Source organism: Hyla sarda, unplaced genomic scaffold (genome assembly GCF_029499605.1).
Source record: "Hyla sarda isolate aHylSar1 unplaced genomic scaffold, aHylSar1.hap1 scaffold_301, whole genome shotgun sequence".
Classification (NCBI taxonomy): domain Eukaryota; kingdom Metazoa; phylum Chordata; class Amphibia; order Anura; family Hylidae; genus Hyla; species Hyla sarda.
Genome location: NW_026609727.1, coordinates 158,906 through 182,347, shown reverse-complemented (window position 1 = coordinate 182,347; position 23,442 = coordinate 158,906). Strand labels below are relative to the sequence as shown.

The 23,442-nt window shown below is 45.4% G+C and overlaps 1 protein-coding gene across 1 annotated transcript in view; it reads right to left on the bottom strand.

The window, feature by feature from the left end:
- The window catches only part of PRDM2 (PR/SET domain 2), a 169,026-nt gene that overhangs the window by 21,477 nt on the left and 124,107 nt on the right, over positions 1-23,442 (bottom strand). Inside the window, exon 6 of the mRNA XM_056553416.1 lies at positions 7,179-7,280. Within this exon, the coding sequence (XP_056409391.1) occupies positions 7,179-7,280 (102 nt within the window). The remainder of the gene's footprint in view (positions 1-7,178; positions 7,281-23,442) is intronic.

Sequence of the window (23,442 nt, the reverse complement as noted above, 5' to 3'; positions counted from 1 at the left end):
GGCAGGGGCATTGCACAGTCCAAAGGGCATGACCAGATACTCAAAGTGTCCATCTCTGGTGTTAAATGCCGTTTTCCACTCGTCCCCCTCTCTGATGCGGATGAGGTTATAGGCGCCTCTTAAGTCCAATTTAGTGAAGATGTGGGCACCTTGGAGGCGATCAAAGAGTTCAGAGATGAGGGGTAAGGGGTAGCGGTTCTTAACCGTGATTTTATTAAGACCGCGGTAGTCAATGCAAGGACGTAGGGAGCCATCTTTTTTGGACACAAAGAAAAATCCGGCTCCGGCAGGAGAGGAGGATTTACGGATAAAGCCCTTTTTTAGATTCTCCTGGACGTATTCGGACATGGCAAGAGTCTCTGGGGCAGAGAGAGGATAAATTCTGCCCCGGGGTGGAGTAGTACCCGGGAGGAGGTCGATAGGGCAATCATAAGGCCTGTGAGGAGGTAGAGTCTCAGCTTGTTTTTTGCAGAAAACATCCGCGAAGTCCATATAGGCCTTAGGGAGACCGGTTACTGGAGGAACCACAGAGTTACGGCAAGGGTTACTGGGAACCGGTTTTAGAGAGTTCTTGGAACAAGAGGACCCCCAACTCTTGATCTCCCCAGTGGACCAATCCAGGGTTGGGGAATGAAGTTGAAGCCAGGGAAGTCCAAGGAGAATCTCCGAGGTGCAATTGGGGAGGACCAAAAGTTCAATCCTCTCATGATGAGATCCGATGCTCATAAGAAGGGGCTCCGTGCGGAAACGTATGGTACAGTCCAATCTTTCATTATTTACACAATTGATGTAGAGGGGTCTGGCGAGACTGGTCACTGGGATGTTGAACCTGTTGACGAGAGAGGCCAAAATAAAATTTCCTGCAGATCCAGAGTCCAAGAAGGCCACTGTAGAGAAGGAGAAGGCAGAGGCAGACATCCGCACAGGCACAGTAAGACGTGGAGAAGCAGAGTAGACATCAAGGACTGTCTCACCTTTGTGCGGAGTCAGCGTACGTCTTTCCAGGCGGGGAGGACGGATAGGACAATCCCTCAGGAAGTGTTCGGTACTAGCACAGTACAGGCAGAGGTTCTCCATACGGCGTCGTGTCCTCTCTTGAGGTGTCAGGCGAGACCGGTCGACCTGCATAGCCTCCACGGCGGGAGGCACAGGAACAGATTGCAGGGGACCAGAGGAGAGAGGAGCCGAGGAGACGAAACGCCTCGTGCGAACAGAGTCCATATCTTGGCGGAGTTCCTGACGCCTTTCAGAAAAACGCATGTCAATGCGAGTGGCTAGGTGAATAAGTTCATGTAGATTAGCAGGAATTTCTCGTGCGGCCAGAACATCTTTAATGTTGCTGGATAGGCCTTTTTTGAAGGTCGCGCAGAGGGCCTCATTATTCCAGGACAATTCTGAAGCAAGTGTACGGAATTGTACGGCATACTCGCCAACGGAAGAATTACCCTGGACCAGGTTCAACAGGGCAGTCTCAGCAGAAGAGGCTCGGGCAGGTTCCTCAAAGACACTTCGGATTTCCGAGAAGAAGGAGTGTACAGAGGCAGTGACGGGGTCATTGCGGTCCCAGAGCGGTGTGGCCCATGACAGGGCTTTTCCGGACAGAAGACTGACTACGAAAGCCACCTTAGACCTTTCAGTGGGAAACAGGTCCGACATCATCTCCAGATGCAGGGAACATTGGGAAAGAAAGCCACGGCAAAACTTAGAGTCCCCATCAAATTTATCCGGCAAGGATAAGCGTATCCCAGGAGCGGCCACTCGCTGCGGAGGAGGTGCAGGAGCTGGCGGAGGAGATGACTGCTGAAGCTGTGGTAGCAACTGTTGTAGCATAACGGTCAGTTGAGACAGCTGTTGGCCTTGTTGCGCTATCTGTTGTGACTGCTGGGCGACCACCGTGGTGAGGTCAGCGACAACTGGCAGAGGAACTTCAGCGGGATCCATGGCCGGATCTACTGTCACGATGCCGGCTGGCAGGTAGTGGACCCTCTGTGCCAGAGAGGGATTGGCGTGGACCGTGCTAGTGGACCGGTTCTAAGCCACTACTGGTTTTCACCAGAGCCCGCCGCAAAGCGGGATGGTCTTGCTGCGGCGGTAGTGACCAGGTCGTATCCACTAGCAACGGCTCACCTCTCTGGCTGCTGAAGATAGGCGCGGTACAAGGGAGTAGGCAGAAGCAAGGTCGGACGTAGCAGAAGGTCGGGGCAGGCAGCAAGGATCGTAGTCAGGGGCAACGGCAGAAGGTCTGGAAACACAGGCAAGGAACACACAAGGAACGCTTTCACTGGCACTAAGGCAACAAGATCCGGCAAGGGAGTGCAAGGGAAGTGAGGTAATATAGGGAAGTGCACAGGTGAAAACCCTAATTGGAACCACTGCGCCAATCAGCGGCGCAGTGGCCCTTTAAATCGCAGAGACCCGGCGCGCGCGCGCCCTAGGGAGCGGGGCCGCGCGCGCCGGGACAGAACAGACGGGGAGCGAGTCAGGTAGGGGAGCCGGGGTGCGCATCGCGAGCGGGCGCTACCCGCATCGCGAATCGCATCCCGGCTGGCAGCAGGATCGCAGCGCCCCGGGTCAGAGGACGTGACCGGAGCGCTGCAGCGGAGGGAGTGAAGCGAGCGCTCCGGGGAGGAGCGGGGACCCGGAGCGCTCGGCGTAACAGTGATATAATAATAGATGGAGGAGGGGCAGTATAGTGATATAATAATAGATGGAGGAGGAGTATAGTGATATAATAATAGATGGAGGAGGAGCAGTATAGTGATATAATAATAGATGGAGGAGGAGTATAGTGATATAATAATAGATGGAGGAGGAGTATAGTGATATAATAATAGATGGAGGAGGAGGAGTATAGTGATATAATAATAGATGGAGGAGGAGCAGTATAGTGATATAATAATAGATGGAGGAGGAGCAGTATAGTGATATAATAATAGATGGAGGAGCAGTATAGTGATATAATAATAGATGGAGGAGCAGTATAGTGATATAATAATAGATGGAGGAGCAGTATAGTGATATAATAATAGATGGAGGAGGAGTATAGTGATATAATAATAGATGGAGGAGCAGTATAGTGATATAATAATAGATGGAGGAGCAGTGTAGTGATATAATAATAGATGGAGGAGGAGTATAGTGATATAATAATAGATGGAGGAGGAGTATAGTGATATAATAATAGATGGAGGAGCAGTATAGTGATATAATAATAGATGGAGGAGCAGTATAGTGATATAATAATAGATGGAGGAGGAGTATAGTGATATAATAATAGATGGAGGAGGAGCAGTATAGTGATATAATAATAGATGGAGGAGCAGTATAGTGATATAATAATAGATGGAGGAGGAGTATAGTGATATAATAATAGATGGAGGAGGAGCAGTATAGTGATATAATAATAGATGGAGGAGGAGTATAGTGATATAATAATAGATGGAGGAGGAGGAGTATAGTGATATAATAATAGATGGAGGAGGAGTATAGTGATATAATAATAGATGGAGGAGCAGTATAGTGATATAATAATAGATGGAGGAGCAGTATAGTGATATAATAATAGATGGAGGAGGAGTATAGTGATATAATAATAGATGGAGGAGGAGCAGTATAGTGATATAATAATAGATGGAGGAGGAGCAGTATAGTGATATAATAATAGATGGAGGAGGAGCAGTATAGTGATATAATAATAGATGGAGGAGGAGCAGTATAGTGATATAATAATAGATGGAGGAGGAGCAGTATAGTGATATAATAATAGATGGAGGAGGAGCAGTATAGTGATATAATAATAGATGGAGGAGCAGTATAGTGATATAATAATAGATGGAGGAGGAGCAGTATAGTGATATAATAATAGATGGAGGAGCAGTATAGTGATATAATAATAGATGGAGGAGGAGTATAGTGATATAATAATAGATGGAGGAGGAGCAGTATAGTGATATAATAATAGATGGAGGAGCAGTATAGTGATATAATAATAGATGGAGGAGGAGCAGTATAGTGATATAATAATAGATGGAGGAGCAGTATAGTGATATAATAATAGATGGAGGAGCAGTATAGTGATATAATAATAGATGGAGGAGGAGCAGTATAGTGATATAATAATAGATGGAGGAGGAGCAGTATAGTGATATAATAATAGATGGAGGAGGAGTATAGTGATATAATAATAGATGGAGGAGGAGCAGTATAGTGATATAATAATAGATGGAGGAGGAGCAGTATAGTGATATAATAATAGATGGAGGAGGAGCAGTATAGTGATATAATAATAGATGGAGGAGGAGCAGTATAGTGATATAATAATAGATGGAGGAGGAGCAGTATAGTGATATAATAATAGATGGAGGAGCAGTATAGTGATATAATAATAGATGGAGGAGGAGCAGTATAGTGATATAATAATAGATGGAGGAGCAGTATAGTGATATAATAATAGATGGAGGAGGAGTATAGTGATATAATAATAGATGGAGGAGGAGCAGTATAGTGATATAATAATAGATGGAGGAGGAGCAGTATAGTGATATAATAATAGATGGAGGAGGAGTATAGTGATATAATAATAGATGGAGGAGGAGCAGTATAGTGATATAATAATAGATGGAGGAGGAGCAGTATAGTGATATAATAATAGATGGAGGAGGAGCAGTATAGTGATATAATAATAGATGGAGGAGGAGCAGTATAGTGATATAATAATAGATGGAGGAGCAGTATAGTGATATAATAATAGATGGAGGAGGAGCAGTATAGTGATATAATAATAGATGGAGGAGGAGTATAGTGATATAATAATAGATGGAGGAGGAGTATAGTGATATAATAATAGATGGAGGAGCAGTATAGTGATATAATAATAGATGGAGGAGCAGTATAGTGATATAATAATAGATGGAGGAGGAGTATAGTGATATAATAATAGATGGAGGAGGAGCAGTATAGTGATATAATAATAGATGGAGGAGCAGTATAGTGATATAATAATAGATGGAGGAGGAGTATAGTGATATAATAATAGATGGAGGAGGAGCAGTATAGTGATATAATAATAGATGGAGGAGCAGTATAGTGATATAATAATAGATGGAGGAGGAGCAGTATAGTGATATAATAATAGATGGAGGAGCAGTATAGTGATATAATAATAGATGGAGGAGGAGTATAGTGATATAATAATAGATGGAGGAGGAGTATAGTGATATAATAATAGATGGAGGAGCAGTATAGTGATATAATAATAGATGGAGGAGGAGCAGTATAGTGATATAATAATAGATGGAGGAGCAGTATAGTGATATAATAATAGATGGAGGAGGAGCAGTATAGTGATATAATAATAGATGGAGGAGCAGTATAGTGATATAATAATAGATGGAGGAGGAGTATAGTGATATAATAATAGATGGAGGAGGAGTATAGTGATATAATAATAGATGGAGGAGGAGTATAGTGATATAATAATAGATGGAGGAGGAGCAGTATAGTGATATAATAATAGATGGAGGAGGAGTATAGTGATATAATAATAGATGGAGGAGGAGTATAGTGATATAATAATAGATGGAGGAGGAGCAGTATAGTGATATAATAATAGATGGAGGAGGAGCAGTATAGTGATATAATAATAGATGGAGGAGGAGTATAGTGATATAATAATAGATGGAGGAGGAGTATAGTGATATAATAATAGATGGAGGAGGAGCAGTATAGTGATATAATAATAGATGGGGGAGGAGCAGTATAGTGATATAATAATAGATGGAGGAGGAGCAGTATAGTGATATAATAATAGATGGAGGAGCAGTATAGTGATATAATAATAGATGGAGGAGGAGCAGTATAGGGATATAATAATAGATGGAGGAGGAGTATAGTGATATAATAATAGATGGAGGAGGGGCAGTATAGTGATATAATAATAGATGGAGGAGGAGCAGTATAGTGATATAATAATAGATGGAGGAGGAGCAGTATAGTGATATAATAATAGATGGAGGAGGAGCAGTATAGTGATATAATAATAGATGGAGGAGGAGTATAGTGATATAATAATAGATGGAGGAGGAGTATAGTGATATAATAATAGATGGAGGAGGAGTATAGTGATATAATAATAGATGGAGGAGGGGCAGTATAGTGATATAATAATAGATGGAGGAGGAGCAGTATAGTGATATAATAATAGATGGAGGAGGAGCAGTATAGTGATATAATAATAGATGGAGGAGGAGTATAGTGATATAATAATAGATGGATGAGCAGTATAGTGATATAATAATAGATGGAGGAGGAGCAGTATAGTGATATAATAATAGATGGAGGAGCAGTATAGTGATATAATAATAGATGGAGGAGCAGTTTAGTGATATAATAATAGATGGAGGAGGAGCAGTATAGTGATATAATAATAGATGGAGGAGCAGTATAGTGATATAATAATAGATGGAGGAGGAGCAGTATAGTGATATAATAATAGATGGAGGAGCAGTATAGTGATATAATAATAGATGGAGGAGGAGGAGTATAGTGATATAATAATAGATGGAGGAGCAGTATAGTGATATAATAATAGATGGAGGAGCAGTATAGTGATATAATAATAGATGGAGGAGGAGTATAGTGATATAATAATAGATGGAGGAGCAGTATAGTGATATAATAATAGATGGAGGAGCAGTATAGTGATATAATAATAGATGGAGGAGGAGGAGTATAGTGATATAATAATAGATGGAGGAGCAGTATAGTGATATAATAATAGATGGAGGAGCAGTATAGTGATATAATAATAGATGGAGGAGGAGTATAGTGATATAATAATAGATGGAGGAGCAGTATAGTGATATAATAATAGATGGAGGAGGAGCAGTATAGGGTATATAATAATAGATGGAGGAGGGGCAGTATAGGGTATATAATAATAGATGGGGGAGGGGCAGTATAGTGATATAATAATAGATGGGGGAGGGGCAGTATAGTGATATAATAATAGATGGGGGAGGGGCAGTATAGGGTATATATTACTGGGCCTACGGGGAATGTTGAGAGATTTCATTTCTAAGCTATAAAACAGGAAGTAATTACTAGTTACATAGAACGTAAAATAATTTTAGATGAATTTATGTCGCCTTTTTTTATCAGCCGACATATAAAGTTCTCACCGTCTGGTGAATCTTTCATTGTGGCTGAAGCCACGTCCGGGCCGCGTCTCTTCTTTTCTTGCTTGTTGTGGTTTAGGTTCCTTTTAAGAGATCTCCTCCGACCTGTAAGATAAACAACATAAAATACAACATCATATACTCCATCATGGAAAACCACGCCCAGTCACACAGTATATACCGCCCGGTCACACAGTATATACCGCCCAGTCACACAGTATATACCGCCCAGTCACACAGTATATACCGCCCAGTCACACAGTATATACCGCCCGGTCACACAGTATATACCGCCCAGTCACACAGTATATACCGCCCAGTCACACAGTATATACCGCCCGGTCACACAGTATATACCGCCCGGTCACACAGTATATACCGCCCGGTCACACAGTATATACCGCCCGGTCACACAGTATATACCGCCCGGTCACACAGTATATACCGCCCGGTCACACAGTATATACCGCCCGGTCACACAGTATATACCGCCCGGTCACACAGTATATACCGCCCGGGCACACAGTATATACCGCCCGGGCACACAGTATATTCCGCCCGGTCACACAGTATATACCGCCCGGTCACACAGTATATACCGCCCGGTCACACAGTATATACCGCCCGGTCACACAGTATATACCGCCCGGTCACACAGTATATACCGCCCGGTCACACAGTATATACCGCCCGGTCACACAGTATATACCGCCCGGTCACACAGTATATACCGCCCGGTCACACAGTATATACCGCCCGGTCACACAGTATATACCGCCCGGGCACACAGTATATACCGCCCGGTCACACAGTATATACCGCCCGGTCACACAGTATATACCGCCCGGTCACACAGTATATACCGCCCGGTCACACAGTATATACCGCCCGGTCACACAGTATATACCGCCCGGTCACACAGTATATACCGCCCGGTCACACAGTATATACCGCCCGGTCACACAGTATATACCGCCCGGTCACACAGTATATACCGCCCGGTCACACAGTATATACCGCCCGGTCACACAGTATATACCGCCCGGTCACACAGTATATACCGCCCGGTCACACAGTATATACCGCCCGGTCACACAGTATATACCGCCCGGTCACACAGTATATACCGCCCGGTCACACAGTATATACCGCCCGGTCACACAGTATATACCGCCCGGTCTCACAGTATATACCGCCCGGTCACACAGTATATACCGCCCGGTCACACAGTATATACCGCCCGGTCACACAGTATATACCGCCCGGTCACACAGTATATACCGCCCGGTCACACAGTATATACCGCCCGGGCACACAGTATATACCGCCCGGGCACACAGTATATACCGCCCGGGCACACAGTATATACCGCCCGGTCACACAGTATATACCGCCCGGGCACACAGTATATACCGCCCGGTCACACAGTATATACCGCCCGGTCACACAGTATATACCGCCCGGTCACACATTATATACCGCCCGGTCACACAGTATATACCGCCCGGTCACACAGTATATACCGCCCGGTCACACAGTATATACCGCCCGGTCACACAGTATATACATATATATATATATATATATATATATATATATATATACACACACACACACACACACACACACTGTATATAGAACGCACTGTACATATATATATATACACATACTGTATATACAGGGGTGTGGAAATTTAAACTTGTCCACGGGACTCAAACGGAGCAAAAAGATGTATATAATTGGTGAAGTGAACTTGAAATAGTAAAAGATAATTTTGCAGATTTGGTGGTTTTCTTTTCTGCGCCATTTACCTTGTGGTCAGATAACATGTTGTTTTGATACTTTACGTCGCCTGATTACAGCGATACCAGATTTGTATAGTTTCCGTCATGTTTTACTAATTTTAAACTTTTTCGATTTTTTTTAATTGCCCTTTTTTGACTCTTGTAGCTTTTTATTTAATTATTTTCCCCGCATACCAGGCTGTATGAGGGCTAATTTTTTGCGCCATAATCTGTCTTTTGTATCCGTACCATTTTGGTATTGATCTGACTATTTAATCGTTTTTAAACTTTTTTTTTTCTGGGATATTATAAAAATTGCAATTCTGTGGTTTGGTATTTTTTTTTACATTTACGTCATTTACTGTACAGGATACATAATGAAATATTGTAATAATTCGTCCAATTACGCACGCAGCGATACTAAATATGTTTATTTTTATTATGTTTACATGTTTTTATTTAGGAAAAGGGGGGATTTGAACTTTAAACATGGAACGGGTTAATGTGTGTATTTTAAACTTTTATTAATAATCTTTTTTTTTTTTTACACTTTATTAGACTTTTAGGAGGAATCATTAGATTCCTCATACAGATCAGTTCTATTGAACTCTATTGATCTGTGTGCTCTGTGATCTATTGATAGAGCCTAGTCCAGCCGGGATCCATCAATGACAGAGCCACAGACACCAGGGAACAGAGGTAAGCCCTCCGGCTACCTCTATAATGGATCTCCCCCATGCGATCACGCTATGGGGGGGGATCCACCCCACTAGCCCACCAGGGAGCATTCACATGTCCCTTTAGATGCTGCTGTCAGCTTTGACAGCGGCGATCTAAAGGGTTAAAAGCCAGCCGCAGCGATCGCTGCATGCTGGCTATTAGCGGCGGCCCCCGGGGGCTGCAGAGTACAGAGAGGGCAGGAGTCGGGAGCCGCTCCATACAGACTGCTGAGCGCTGCCACGCTTGTCAGGCCCTGCTTGCCCGGCACCCGGAACTGCATTACCCGGGCATCGGGCGGTAAGAATTCCACATCCCTTAGTATGGTATATACAGTATATCTCTGTGGATATTCACCCCATATACAGGAAGGTGCGGTACTGCAGTTATCGTGATGCCCAATTCCAATACTATATTGCCTGGAAGATCGTGAGTATAAATAAGAAAAAAAGAGCTTAGAAGGAATTCACAAACCCAGTGTGCCGGAAGAACGAGACCGACCGCTGAATACAAAACGTCTCGAGGCGCCACCTCCTCATATCACACAGAACCAGAGCCGACGTAACCGTATGTCCTTGTGTACACTGAGGACTAGGACCACCTCCTCATATCACACAGAACCAGAGCAGCAGAGCCGACGTAACCGTATGTCCTTGTATACACTGAGGACTAGGACCACCTCCTCATATCACACAGAACCAGAGCCGACGTAACCGTATGGCCTTGTGTACACTGAGGACTAGGACCACCTCCTCATATCACACAGAACCAGAGCAGCAGAGCCGACGTAACCGTATGTCCTTGTGTACACTGAGGACTAGGACCACCTCCTCATATCACACAGAACCAGAGCAGCAGAGCCGACATAACCGTATGGCCTTGTGTACACTGAGAACTAGGACCACCTCCTCATATTACACAGAACCAGAGCAGCAGAGCCGACATAACCGTATGTCCTTGTGTACACTGAGGACTAGGACCACCTCCTCATATCACACAGAACCAGAGCAGCAGAGCCAACGTAACTGTATGTCCTTGTGTACACTGAGGACTAGGACCACCTCCTCATATCACACAGAACCAGAGCCGACGTAACCGTATGTCCTTGTGTACACTGAGGACTAGGACCACCTCCTCATATCACACAGAACCAGAGCCGACGTAACCGTATGTCCTTGTGTACACTGAGGACTAGGACCACCTCCTCATATCACACAGAACCAGAGCAGCAGAGCCGACATAACCGTATGGCCTTGTGTACACTGAGGACTAGGACCACCTCCTCATATTACACAGAACCAGAGCAGCAGAGCCGACGTAACCGTATGGCCTTGTGTACACTGAGGACTAGGACCACCTCCTCATATCACACAGAACCAGAGCAGCAGAGCCGACGTAACTGTATGTCCTTGTGTACACTGAGGACTAGGACCACCTCCTCATATTACACAGAACCAGAGCAGCAGATCCGACGTAACTGTATGTCCTTGTGTACACTGAGGACTAGGACCACCTCCTCATATCACACAGAACCAGAGCAGCAGAGCCAACGTAACTGTATGTCCTTGTGTACACTGAGGACTAGGACCACCTCCTCATATCACACAGAACCAGAGCAGCAGAGCCGACGTAACTGTATGTCCTTGTGTACACTGAGGACTAGGACCACCTCCTCATATCACACAGAACCAGAGCAGCAGAGCCGACGTAACTGTATGTCCTTGTATACACTGAGGACTAGGACCACCTCCTCAAATTACACAGAACCAGAGCAGCAGAGCCGACGTAACCGTATGTCCTTGTGTACACTGAGGACTAGGACCACCTCCTCATATCACACAGAACCAGAGCAGCAGAGCCGACATAACCGTATGGCCTTGTGTACACTGAGGACTAGGACCACCTCCTCATATTACCCAGAACCAGAGCCGACGTAACCGTATGGCCTTGTGTACACTGAGGACTAGGACCACCTCCTCATATCACACAGAACCAGAGCAGCAGAGCCGACGTAACCGTATGTCCTTGTATACACTGAGGACTAGGACCACCTCCTCATATTACACAGAACCAGAGCATCAGAGCCGACATAACTGTATGTCCTTGTATACACTGAGGACTAGGACCACCTCCTCATATTACACAGAACCAGAGCAGCAGAGCCGACATAACTGTATGTCCTTGTGTACACTGAGGACTAGGACCACCTCCTCATATTACACAGAACCAGAGCATCAGAGCCGACATAACTGTATGTCCTTGTATACACTGAGGACTAGGACCACCTCCTCATATAACACAGAACCAGAGCCGACATAACTGTATGTCCTTGTATACACTGAGGACTAGGACCACCTCCTCATATTACACAGAACCAGAGCATCAGAGCCGACATAACTGTATGTCCTTGTATACACTGAGGACTAGGACCACCTCCTCAAATTACACAGAACCAGAGCAGCAGAGCCGACGTAACCATATGTCCTTGTGTACACTGAGGACTAGGACCACCTCCTCATATCACACAGAACCAGAGCAGCAGAGCCGACATAACTGTATGTCCTTGTGTACACTGAGGACTAGGACCACCTCCTCATATTACACAGAACCAGAGCAGCAGAGCCGACGTAACCGTATGTCCTTGTGTACACTGAGGACTAGGACCACCTCCTCATATCACACAGAACCAGAGCAGCAGAGCCGACGTAACCGTATGTCCTTGTATACACTGAGGACTAGGACCACCTCCTCATATTACCCAGAACCAGAGCAGCAGAGCCGACATAACTGTATGTCCTTGTATACACTGAGGACTAGGACCACCTCCTCATATTACACAGAACCAGAGCCGACATAACCGTATGTCCTTGTGTACACTGAGGACTAGGACCACCTCCTCATATCACACAGAACCAGAGCAGCAGAGCCGACGTAACCGTATGTCCTTGTATACACTGAGGACTAGGACCACCTCCTCATATTACCCAGAACCAGAGCAGCAGAGCCGACATAACCGTATGGCCTTGTGTACACTGAGAACTAGGACCACCTCCTCATATTACCCAGAACCAGAGCCGACGTAACCGTATGGCCTTGTGTACACTGAGGACTAGGACCACCTCCTCATATCACACAGAACCAGAGCAGCAGAGCCGACATAACCGTATGGCCTTGTGTACACTGAGGACTAGGACCACCTCCTCATATTACCCAGAACCAGAGCCGACGTAACCGTATGGCCTTGTGTACACTGAGGACTAGGACCACCTCCTCATATTACAAAGAACCAGAGCAGCAGAGCCGACGTAACTGTATGTCCTTGTATACACTGAGGACTAGGACCACCTCCTCATATCACACAGAACCAGAGCAGCAGAGCCGACATAACCGTATGGCCTTGTGTACACTGAGGACTAGGACCACCTCCTCATATTACCCAGAACCAGAGCCGACATAACTGTATGTCCTTGTGTACACTGAGGACTAGGACCACCTCCTCATATTACCCAGAACCAGAGCCGACATAACTGTATGTCCTTGTGTACACTGAGGACTAGGACCACCTCCTCATATTACCCAGAACCAGAGCCGACATAACTGTATGTCCTTGTGTACACTGAGGACTAGGACCACCTCCTCATATCACACAGAACCAGAGCAGCAGAGCCGACGTAACTGTATGTCCTTGTATACACTGAGGACTAGGACCACCTCCTCATATTACACAGAACCAGAGCCGACATAACTGTATGTCCTTGTATACACTGAGGACTAGGACCACCTCCTCATATCACACAGAACCAGAGCCGACATAACTGTATGTCCTTGTGTACACTGAGGACTAGGACCACCTCCTCATATTACACAGAACCAGAGCCGACATAACTGTATGTCCTTGTATACACTGAGGACTAGGACCACCTCCTCATATTACACAGAACCAGAGCCGACATAACTGTATGTCCTTGTATACACTGAGGACTAGGACCACCTCCTCATATAACACAGAACCAGAGCCGACATAACTGTATGTCCTTGTATACACTGAGGACTAGGACCACCTCCTCATATTACACAGAACCAGAGCATCAGAGCCGACATAACTGTATGTCCTTGTATACACTGAGGACTAGGACCACCTCCTCAAATTACACAGAACCAGAGCAGCAGAGCCGACGTAACCATATGTCCTTGTGTACACTGAGGACTAGGACCACCTCCTCATATCACACAGAACCAGAGCAGCAGAGCCGACATAACTGTATGTCCTTGTGTACACTGAGGACTAGGACCACCTCCTCATATTACACAGAACCAGAGCAGCAGAGCCGACGTAACCGTATGTCCTTGTGTACACTGAGGACTAGGACCACCTCCTCATATCACACAGAACCAGAGCAGCAGAGCCGACGTAACCGTATGTCCTTGTATACACTGAGGACTAGGACCACCTCCTCATATTACCCAGAACCAGAGCAGCAGAGCCGACATAACTGTATGTCCTTGTATACACTGAGGACTAGGACCACCTCCTCATATTACACAGAACCAGAGCCGACATAACCGTATGTCCTTGTGTACACTGAGGACTAGGACCACCTCCTCATATCACACAGAACCAGAGCAGCAGAGCCGACGTAACCGTATGTCCTTGTATACACTGAGGACTAGGACCACCTCCTCATATTACCCAGAACCAGAGCAGCAGAGCCGACATAACCGTATGGCCTTGTGTACACTGAGAACTAGGACCACCTCCTCATATTACCCAGAACCAGAGCCGACGTAACCGTATGGCCTTGTGTACACTGAGGACTAGGACCACCTCCTCATATCACACAGAACCAGAGCAGCAGAGCCGACATAACCGTATGGCCTTGTGTACACTGAGGACTAGGACCACCTCCTCATATTACCCAGAACCAGAGCCGACGTAACCGTATGGCCTTGTGTACACTGAGGACTAGGACCACCTCCTCATATTACAAAGAACCAGAGCAGCAGAGCCGACGTAACTGTATGTCCTTGTATACACTGAGGACTAGGACCACCTCCTCATATCACACAGAACCAGAGCAGCAGAGCCGACATAACCGTATGGCCTTGTGTACACTGAGGACTAGGACCACCTCCTCATATTACCCAGAACCAGAGCCGACATAACTGTATGTCCTTGTGTACACTGAGGACTAGGACCACCTCCTCATATCACACAGAACCAGAGCAGCAGAGCCGACGTAACTGTATGTCCTTGTATACACTGAGGACTAGGACCACCTCCTCATATTACACAGAACCAGAGCCGACATAACTGTATGTCCTTGTATACACTGAGGACTAGGACCACCTCCTCATATCACACAGAACCAGAGCCGACATAACTGTATGTCCTTGTGTACACTGAGGACTAGGACCACCTCCTCATATTACACAGAACCAGAGCCGACATAACTGTATGTCCTTGTATACACTGAGGACTAGGACCACCTCCTCATATTACACAGAACCAGAGCCGACATAACTGTATGTCCTTGTATACACTGAGGACTAGGACCACCTTTTCTCTGAAATCCTCTCTCTGCTTAAACAAATGAGGCAGAATTGGTGCTTACTGGGGACTTGAATTTGAAGCAGAAATACAAAGTCCAATTGACTTCATAGGATTTTACTCCCAGATTCACAGAACTTTCTTATTAATTCTTCCAGTGGAAATTAAATCTACATTTCTGGGTGAAAATTACTCAACAAATTTCAGGAAATCCCCCGAACTCTGCTCCTCCTCGTGTTTCCATCGTTCTGCCCCATTATGACAAAGTGATCACATAACTGAGCAAATCTTTACTAATTTATTGCAGTGACAGAAGTATTCATACCCTTTACTATGACATGTGACAGAAGTATTCATACCCTTTACTATGACATGTGACAGAAGTATTCATACCCTTTACTATGATATGTGACAGAAGTATTCATACCCTTTACTATGATATGTGACAGAAGTATTCATACCCTTTACTATGATATGTGACAGAAGTATTCATACCCTTTACTATGATATGTGACAGAAGTATTCATACCCTTTACTATGATATGTGACAGAAGTATTCATACCCTTTACTATGATATGTGACAGAAGTATTCATACCCTTTACTATATGTGACAGAAGTATTCATACCCTTTACTATGATATGTGACAGAAGTATTCATACCCTTTACTATGATATGTGACAGAAGTATTCATACCCTTTACTATGATATGTGACAGAAGTATTCATACCCTTTACTATGACATGTGACAGAAGTATTCATACCCTTTACTATGATATGTGACAGAAGTATTCATACCCTTTACTATGATATGTGACAGAAGTATTCATACCCTTTACTATGATATGTGACAGAAGTATTCATACCCTTTACTATGATATGTGACAGAAGTATTCATACCCTTTACTATGATATGTGACAGAAGTATTCATACCCTTTACTATGATATGTGACAGAAGTATTCATACCCTTTACTATGATATGTGACAGAAGTATTCATACCCTTTACTATGATATGTGACAGAAGTATTCATACCCTTTACTATATGTGACAGAAGTATTCATACCCTTTACTATGATATGTGACAGAAGTATTCATACCCTTTACTATGATATGTGACAGAAGTATTCATACCCTTTACTATGATATGTGACAGAAGTATTCATACCCTTTACTATGACATGTGACAGAAGTATTCATACCCTTTACTATGATATGTGACAGAAGTATTCATACCCTTTACTATGATATGTGACAGAAGTATTCATACCCTTTACTATGATATGTGACAGAAGTATTCATACCCTTTACTATGATATGTGACAGAAGTATTCATACCCTTTACTATGATATGTGACAGAAGTATTCATACCCTTTACGGCCTCTAGTCTTCTTGGTGATGAGGCCACAAGGTTAACATACCTCAGGGATGTGGAATTCCTATGGCCTGAAGCCCGGGACATGCAGTTCCGGGCACCGGGCAGGTGAATTTTTCCGGTCCTTAGCCCAACTTCGGGCAAGCAAAGCCGGACCTGAAACACGCAGCGGCGCTCAGCAGTCTGTATGGAGTGGCTTTGGACTCGAGCCCGCTCTGTACACTGCAGCCCCCGGCAGTTCTCAGTAGCCAGGGGCCACCGCTGTAGTGGATCTCTCCACCCAGCACCCCCGCCCCCCACAATCACAAGCTGCGGTAATTGCAGCATGCTGGCTATTAACTCTTTAGATCGCCGCTGTCAAAGCTGACAGCGGCGTTAAAGGGACATGTGAATGCTCCCTGGTGGGCTAATGGAATGGATCGTCCCACCCCCATCCCCCCCCCACCCCATGGAGCGTGATTGCGGGGGGGGGGGGGACTTTCTCGGGTGGGTTGGTGGAGAGATCCACTATAGAGGTAGCCAGCTTACCTCTGTTCCCTGGTGTCTGTGGCTCTGTCATTGATGGATCCCGGCTGGACTAGGCTCTATCAATAGATCACAGAGCACACAGATCAATAGAGTTCAATAGAACTGATCTGTATGAGGACTCTAATGATTCCTCCTAAAAGTCTAATAAAGTGTAAAAAAAAAAAAAAAAAGTCATAAAAATGTAAAAGACGCACATTAACCCCTTCCATGTTTAAAGTTCAAATCACCCCCTTTTCCTATATAAAAACATGTAAACATGAATGAAAATGAAAATAAACATATTTAGTATTGCTGCGTGCGTAATTGCACGAACTATTAAAATATAACATTATGTATCCTGTACAGTAAATGACGTAAATGTAAAAAAAAATACCAAACCACAGAATTGCAAATTTTTATAATATCCCAGAAAAAAAAAGTTAAAAAGCGATTAAAGGACATCTGCAGCGTGATTAACACTTATCCCCTATCCACAGGATAGGGCATAAGTGTTTGATCGCGGGGGGTCCCGTGCAGGGGGCGTGCCAGCCGCAGCATGAAGTTGCGGGCGGCACACTTCCTCCATACATCTCTATGGGAGAGGTGGGGAGGCAGGGAGCCTCCCCGCCTCCCCCAATAGAACTGTATTGGGACAGGGAGGAGACGGGGCGTCACCGTCGACCTCTAGGTCGACGCTACACTCCTTAGCGCTCACTATGAGCGCTAATGGCGGTGCCCTGTTAGGGAGATCGCGGGGGGGTCCCAGCGGTCGGACCCCCCCGCAATCAAACACTTATCCCCTATCCTGTAGATAGGGGATAAGTGTATATTGCGCTGCAGTTTTCCTTTAAAAAGTCAAATCAATACCAAAATGGTACCGATACAAAAAACAGATTATGGCGCAAAAAATGAACCCTCATACAGCCTGGTATGCGAAAAAAAAAGCTACAGGGGTCAAAAACTGGCAAAGTTCAGAATTTTTTAAAAATTTGTAAAACATGACGGAAACTATACAAATTAGGTATCGCTGTAATCAGGCGACGTAAAGTATCAAAACAACATGTTATCTGACCACAAGGTAAATGGCGTAAAAAAGAAAACCACCAAATCTGCAAAATTATCTTTTACCATTTAAATTTCACTTCACCAATTCATATATATATATATATATATATACATATATATATATATACACACACACAGTACAGACCAAAGGTTTGGACACACCTACTCATTCAAAGAGTTTTCTTTATTTTCTTATTTTCATGACTGAATATTGTAGATCAACTCAGTAGGGACTCATTAGGGTTATAGGTTGAACTTGATGGACTCTGGGCTTTTTTCAACCTCATGAACTATGTTACTATGTTACACTGAAGGCATCAAAACTATAAATTAACACATGTGGAATTATATACATAACAAAAAAAGTGTGAAACAACTGAAAATCTGTCATATTCTAGGTGGAAAGTGTCCCCAAGTGCAGTCACAAAAACCATCAAGAGCTACAAAGAAAGTGTCTGCCATGCGGAGCCCCAGGAAAGGACGACCAAGAGTCACCTCTGCGGAGGAGGAGAAGTTCATCCGAGTCACCAGCAATCTCAGAAATGGTTACCAGCAGCTCAAATTAGAGAGCAGGTCAATGCCACACAGAGTTCTAGAGCAGACACATCTCTAGAACAACAGAGGAGACTGTGTGAGGCCTTCATGGTAGAATATCTGCTAGGAAACCACTGCTAAGGACCGGCAACAAGCAGAAGAGAGAACACATGGAATGGACATTAGACCAGTGGAAATCTGCGCTTTGGTCTGATGAGTCCAAATGTGAGATCTTTGGTTCCAACCACCGTGTCTTTGTGCGACGCAGAAAAGGTGAACGGATGGACTCTACATGCCTGGTTCCCACCTTGAAGCATGGAGGAGGAGGAGGTGTGATGGTGTGGGGGGGGGGGGGGGGGGGGGCTTTGCTTGTGACACTGTTGGGGATTTATTCAAAATTGAAGGCATACTGAACCAGCATGGCTATCACAGCATCTTGCAGCGGCTGCTATTCCATCCGGTTTGCGTTTAGTTGGATCATCATTTATTTTTCAACAGGACAATGACCCCAAACACCTCCAGGCTGTGTAAGGGCTATTTGACCAAGAAGGAGAGTGATGGGGTGCTGCGCCAGATGACCTGGCCTCCACAGTCACCGGACCTGAACCCAATTGAGATGGTTTGGGGTGAGCTAGACCGCAGAGTGAAGGCAAAAAGGGCCAACAAGTGCTAAGCATCTCTGGGAACTCCTTCAAGACTATTGGAGACCATTTCAGGTGACGACAGCTCATCAAGAGAATGCCAAGAGTGTGCAAAGCAGGAATTAAAAGGAAGAACCTAGAATATGACAGGTTTTCAGTTGTTTCACACTTTTTTGCTATGTATATAATTCCACTTGTGTTAATTCATAGTTTTGATGCCTTCAGTGTGAAACTACAATTTTCATAGTCATGAAAATAAAGAAAACTCTTTGAATGAGAAGGTGTGTCCAAACTTTTGGCCTGTACTGTGTATATATATATTTTTTTGGTTTGGAGAATATGTTATTGAAAAATTAAGAAGGTATCATTATAGTAGTTAGTTATGGCTATTATAGGGCGAGGAGGAAAAAATGAGAGTGTAAGAGCGAAAATTGGTCCGGACAAGTGAATCGTCATGATTTTGTCCGTTTTAGTCCCGGGGACAAGTAGTTTTTTATTACATTTCCACACCCCTGACACCTGGGTTTTGGGATTTTCTGCCATTTTTCTCTGAAGATCCTCTCAGCTCTGTCAGGTTGGCCATCTGCTTAGGGTCATTGGGGAAGATTTATCTAAACAAGTGAAGAGGAAAAGTGGTGCAGTTGCCCAATTAGGTTGCTACTTCCTTTTCAGAAAGGAAAAAAATAAATCTTCTCCTACACAGGGTTTGATACATCTCCCCCATTATCTTGTTGGAAGGTGAAGCTTCTGCCCATTCTGAGGTCTAGAGCTCTGGATCAGGTTTTCATTAAGAAGGTTTCCATTCAGCTTTTCCTCAACATTGACCATTCTCCCGGTCCCCATAGCATAAATGTTGCCCCCTCCATGATCACTGTAGGCATGTATTGGGCCGGTGATGGGCAGTGCCTGGTTTCCCCCAGACAGGATGCTGCCCCCACCATGATCACTGTAGGGATGGTATTGGGCAGGTGATGGGCAGTGCTTGGTTTCCCCCAGACATGATGCTGCCCCCACCATGATCACTGTAGGGATGGTATTGGGCAGGTGATGGGCAGTACCTGGTTTCCCCCAGACATGATGCTGTCCCCACCATGATCACTGTAGGGATGGTATTGGGCAGGTGATGGGCAGTACCTGGTTTCCCCCAGACATGATGATGCCCCCACCATGATCACTGTAGGGATGGTATTGGGCAGGTGATGGGCAGTACCTGGTTTCCCCCAGACATGATGCTGCCCCCACCATGATCACTGTAGGGATGGTATTGGGCAGGTGATGGGCAGTGCCTGGTTTCCTCTATACATGATGCTGCCCCCCCCCATGATCACTGTAGGGATGGTATTGGGCAGGTGATGGGCAGTGCCTGGTTTCCTCTATACATGATGCTGCCCCCACCATGATCACTGTAGGGATGGTATTGGGCAGGTGATGGGCAGTGCCTGGTTTCCTCTATACATGATGCTGCCCCCACCATGATCACTGTAGGGATGGTATTGGGCAGGTGATGGGCAGTGCCTGGTTTCCCCCAGACATGATGCTGCCCCCACCATGATCACTGTAGGGATGGTATTGGGCAGGTGATGGGCAGTGCCTGGTTTCCTGCAGACAGGATGCTGCCCCGACCATGCACATGCTGATCCCTTAGATGCTTTTCTGTAATCTCTAGGGCTCTTTCATGTGCTATTCCTGAGGAGGCTTCTTTCGTCCATAAAGCCCAGATTGTTGCAGTGATGGCTTGGGACCTTCTTGAAGTTTTCTCCAATCTGCACACAGGACCTTTGGAGCTCAGCCAGAGTGACCATTGGTTTTTGGTCTCCTCTTCTAATCAAGACCCTTCTGCATGGTTACTTAGTTCGGTGGGGAGGCAGCTCTAGGAAGAGTCCCGGTTGCTCCTTCTTCCACATTAGAATTATGGAGGCCACTGAGCTCTTGCAAATTTTCAATGCAGCAGAAATGTTTTGTCCCCTTCTCCAGATCTGTGCCTCTACATAATCCTGTGTCTGAGCTCTACAGGCAGTTCTTTCCTCCTCATGGTTTGGTATTTGCTCTAATATACATTTTAATCTGTGAGATGTTTTCACATCTTGTCCAATCAGCTGAATTTACCACAGGTGACTCCAATCAAGGTGGAGAAACATCTTCAAGGGGATCAATTATCCTAGCGATGGTGCCCCCAGTGATCAGACATTTATCCCATCGATGGAGCCCCCAGAAATCAGAAATTTATCCCAGCGATGGAGCCCCCAGAGATCAGATATTTATCCCAGCGATGGAGCCACCAGTGATCAGATATTTATCCCAGCGATGGAGGCCTCAGAGATCAGACATTTATCCCAGCGATGGAGCCCCCCAGAGATCAGACATTTTTCCCAGCGATGGAGCCCCCCCAGAGATCAGACATTTATCCCAGCGATGGAGGCCTCAGAGATCAGACATTTATCCCAGCGATGGAGCCCCCCAGAGATCAGACATTTATCCCAGCGATGGAGGCCCCAGAGATCAGACATTTATCCCAGCGATGGAGCCCCCAGAGATCAGACATTTATCCCAGTCGATGGAGCCCCCAGAAATCAGACATTTATCCCAGCGATGGAGCCCCCAGAGATCAGATATTTATCCCAGCGATGGAGCCATCAGTGATCAGATATTTATCCCAGCGATGGAGGCCTCAGAGATCAGACATTTATCCCAGCGATTGAGCCCCCAGAGATCAGACATTTATCCCAGCGATGGAGGCCCCAGAGATCAGACATTTATCCCAGCGATGGAGGCCTCAGAGATCAGACATTTATCCCAGCGATGGAGCCCCCAGAGATCAGACATTTATCCCAGTGATGGAGCCCTCAGAGATCAGACATTTATCCCAGCGATGGAGCCCCCCAGAGATCAGACATTTATCCCAGTGATGGAGGCCCCAGAGATCAGACATTTATCCCAGCGATGGAGGCCCCAGAGATCAGACATTTATCCCAGCGATGGAGCCCCCCAGAGATCAGACATTTATCCCAGTGATGGAGGCCCCAGAGATCAGACATTTATCCCAGCGATGGAGCCCCCCAGAGATCAGACATTTATCCCAGTGATGGAGGCCTCAGAGATCAGATATTTATCCCAGTGATGGAGGCCCCAGAGATCAGACATTTATCCCAGTCGATGGAGGCCCCAGAGATCAGACATTTATCCCAGCGATGGAGGCCCCAGAGATCAGACATTTATCCCAGCGATGGAGGCCCCAGAGATCAGACATTTATCCCAGTCGATGGAGCCCCCCAGAGATCAGATATTTATCCCAGTGATGGAGGCCCCAGAGATCAGACATTTATCCCAGTCGATGGAGCCCCCCAGAGATCAGACATTTATCCCAGTGATGGAGGCCCCAGAGATCAGACATTTATCCCAGTCGATGGAGGCCCCAGAAATCTTTAAACCCAACATCATTTTTGGTCTTACATCATATTGATTTCCGAAGTGACCAAACATCATGAGGCCATAGACAGATCCTGTGGATCAATATTTTAGGCCAATGATGTGCATTAATGTGGTAATATTCATCCACACTGGGCATCTCCGTAATCAAATGGAACACTGCATGCACAGCATGGTTGTACCAACACCTAGCACCTGCAGCAGCTGCATATCAGCAGATCATTTCATGTTACTTCAAACAGGAGAACAACCTTTACACATACAGTCAGGTCCATAAATAATGGGACATCGGCACAATTCTAACATTTTTGGCTCTATACACCACCACAATGGATTTGAAATGAAGCATACAAGATTTGCTTTAACTGCAGACTGTCCGCTTTAATTTGAGGGTATTTACATCCAAATCAGGTGAACGGTGTAGGAATTACAACAGTTTGCATATGTGCCTCCCACTTGTTAACCCCTTAAGAACCATGGACGTACGCGTACGTCTAAGCATCCTGGTAGTTAAGGACCAAGGACGTACGCATACGTCCGTGGGAAATTCGGTCCCTGCCGCGCGCCGGGCGGGGACTGGACCGGGGTGACTGCCGATGTCGATCAGCAGTCACCCCACCCAAATACCCATGGGGGTCATCAGACCCCCCCATGTCGGCGATCGGCCC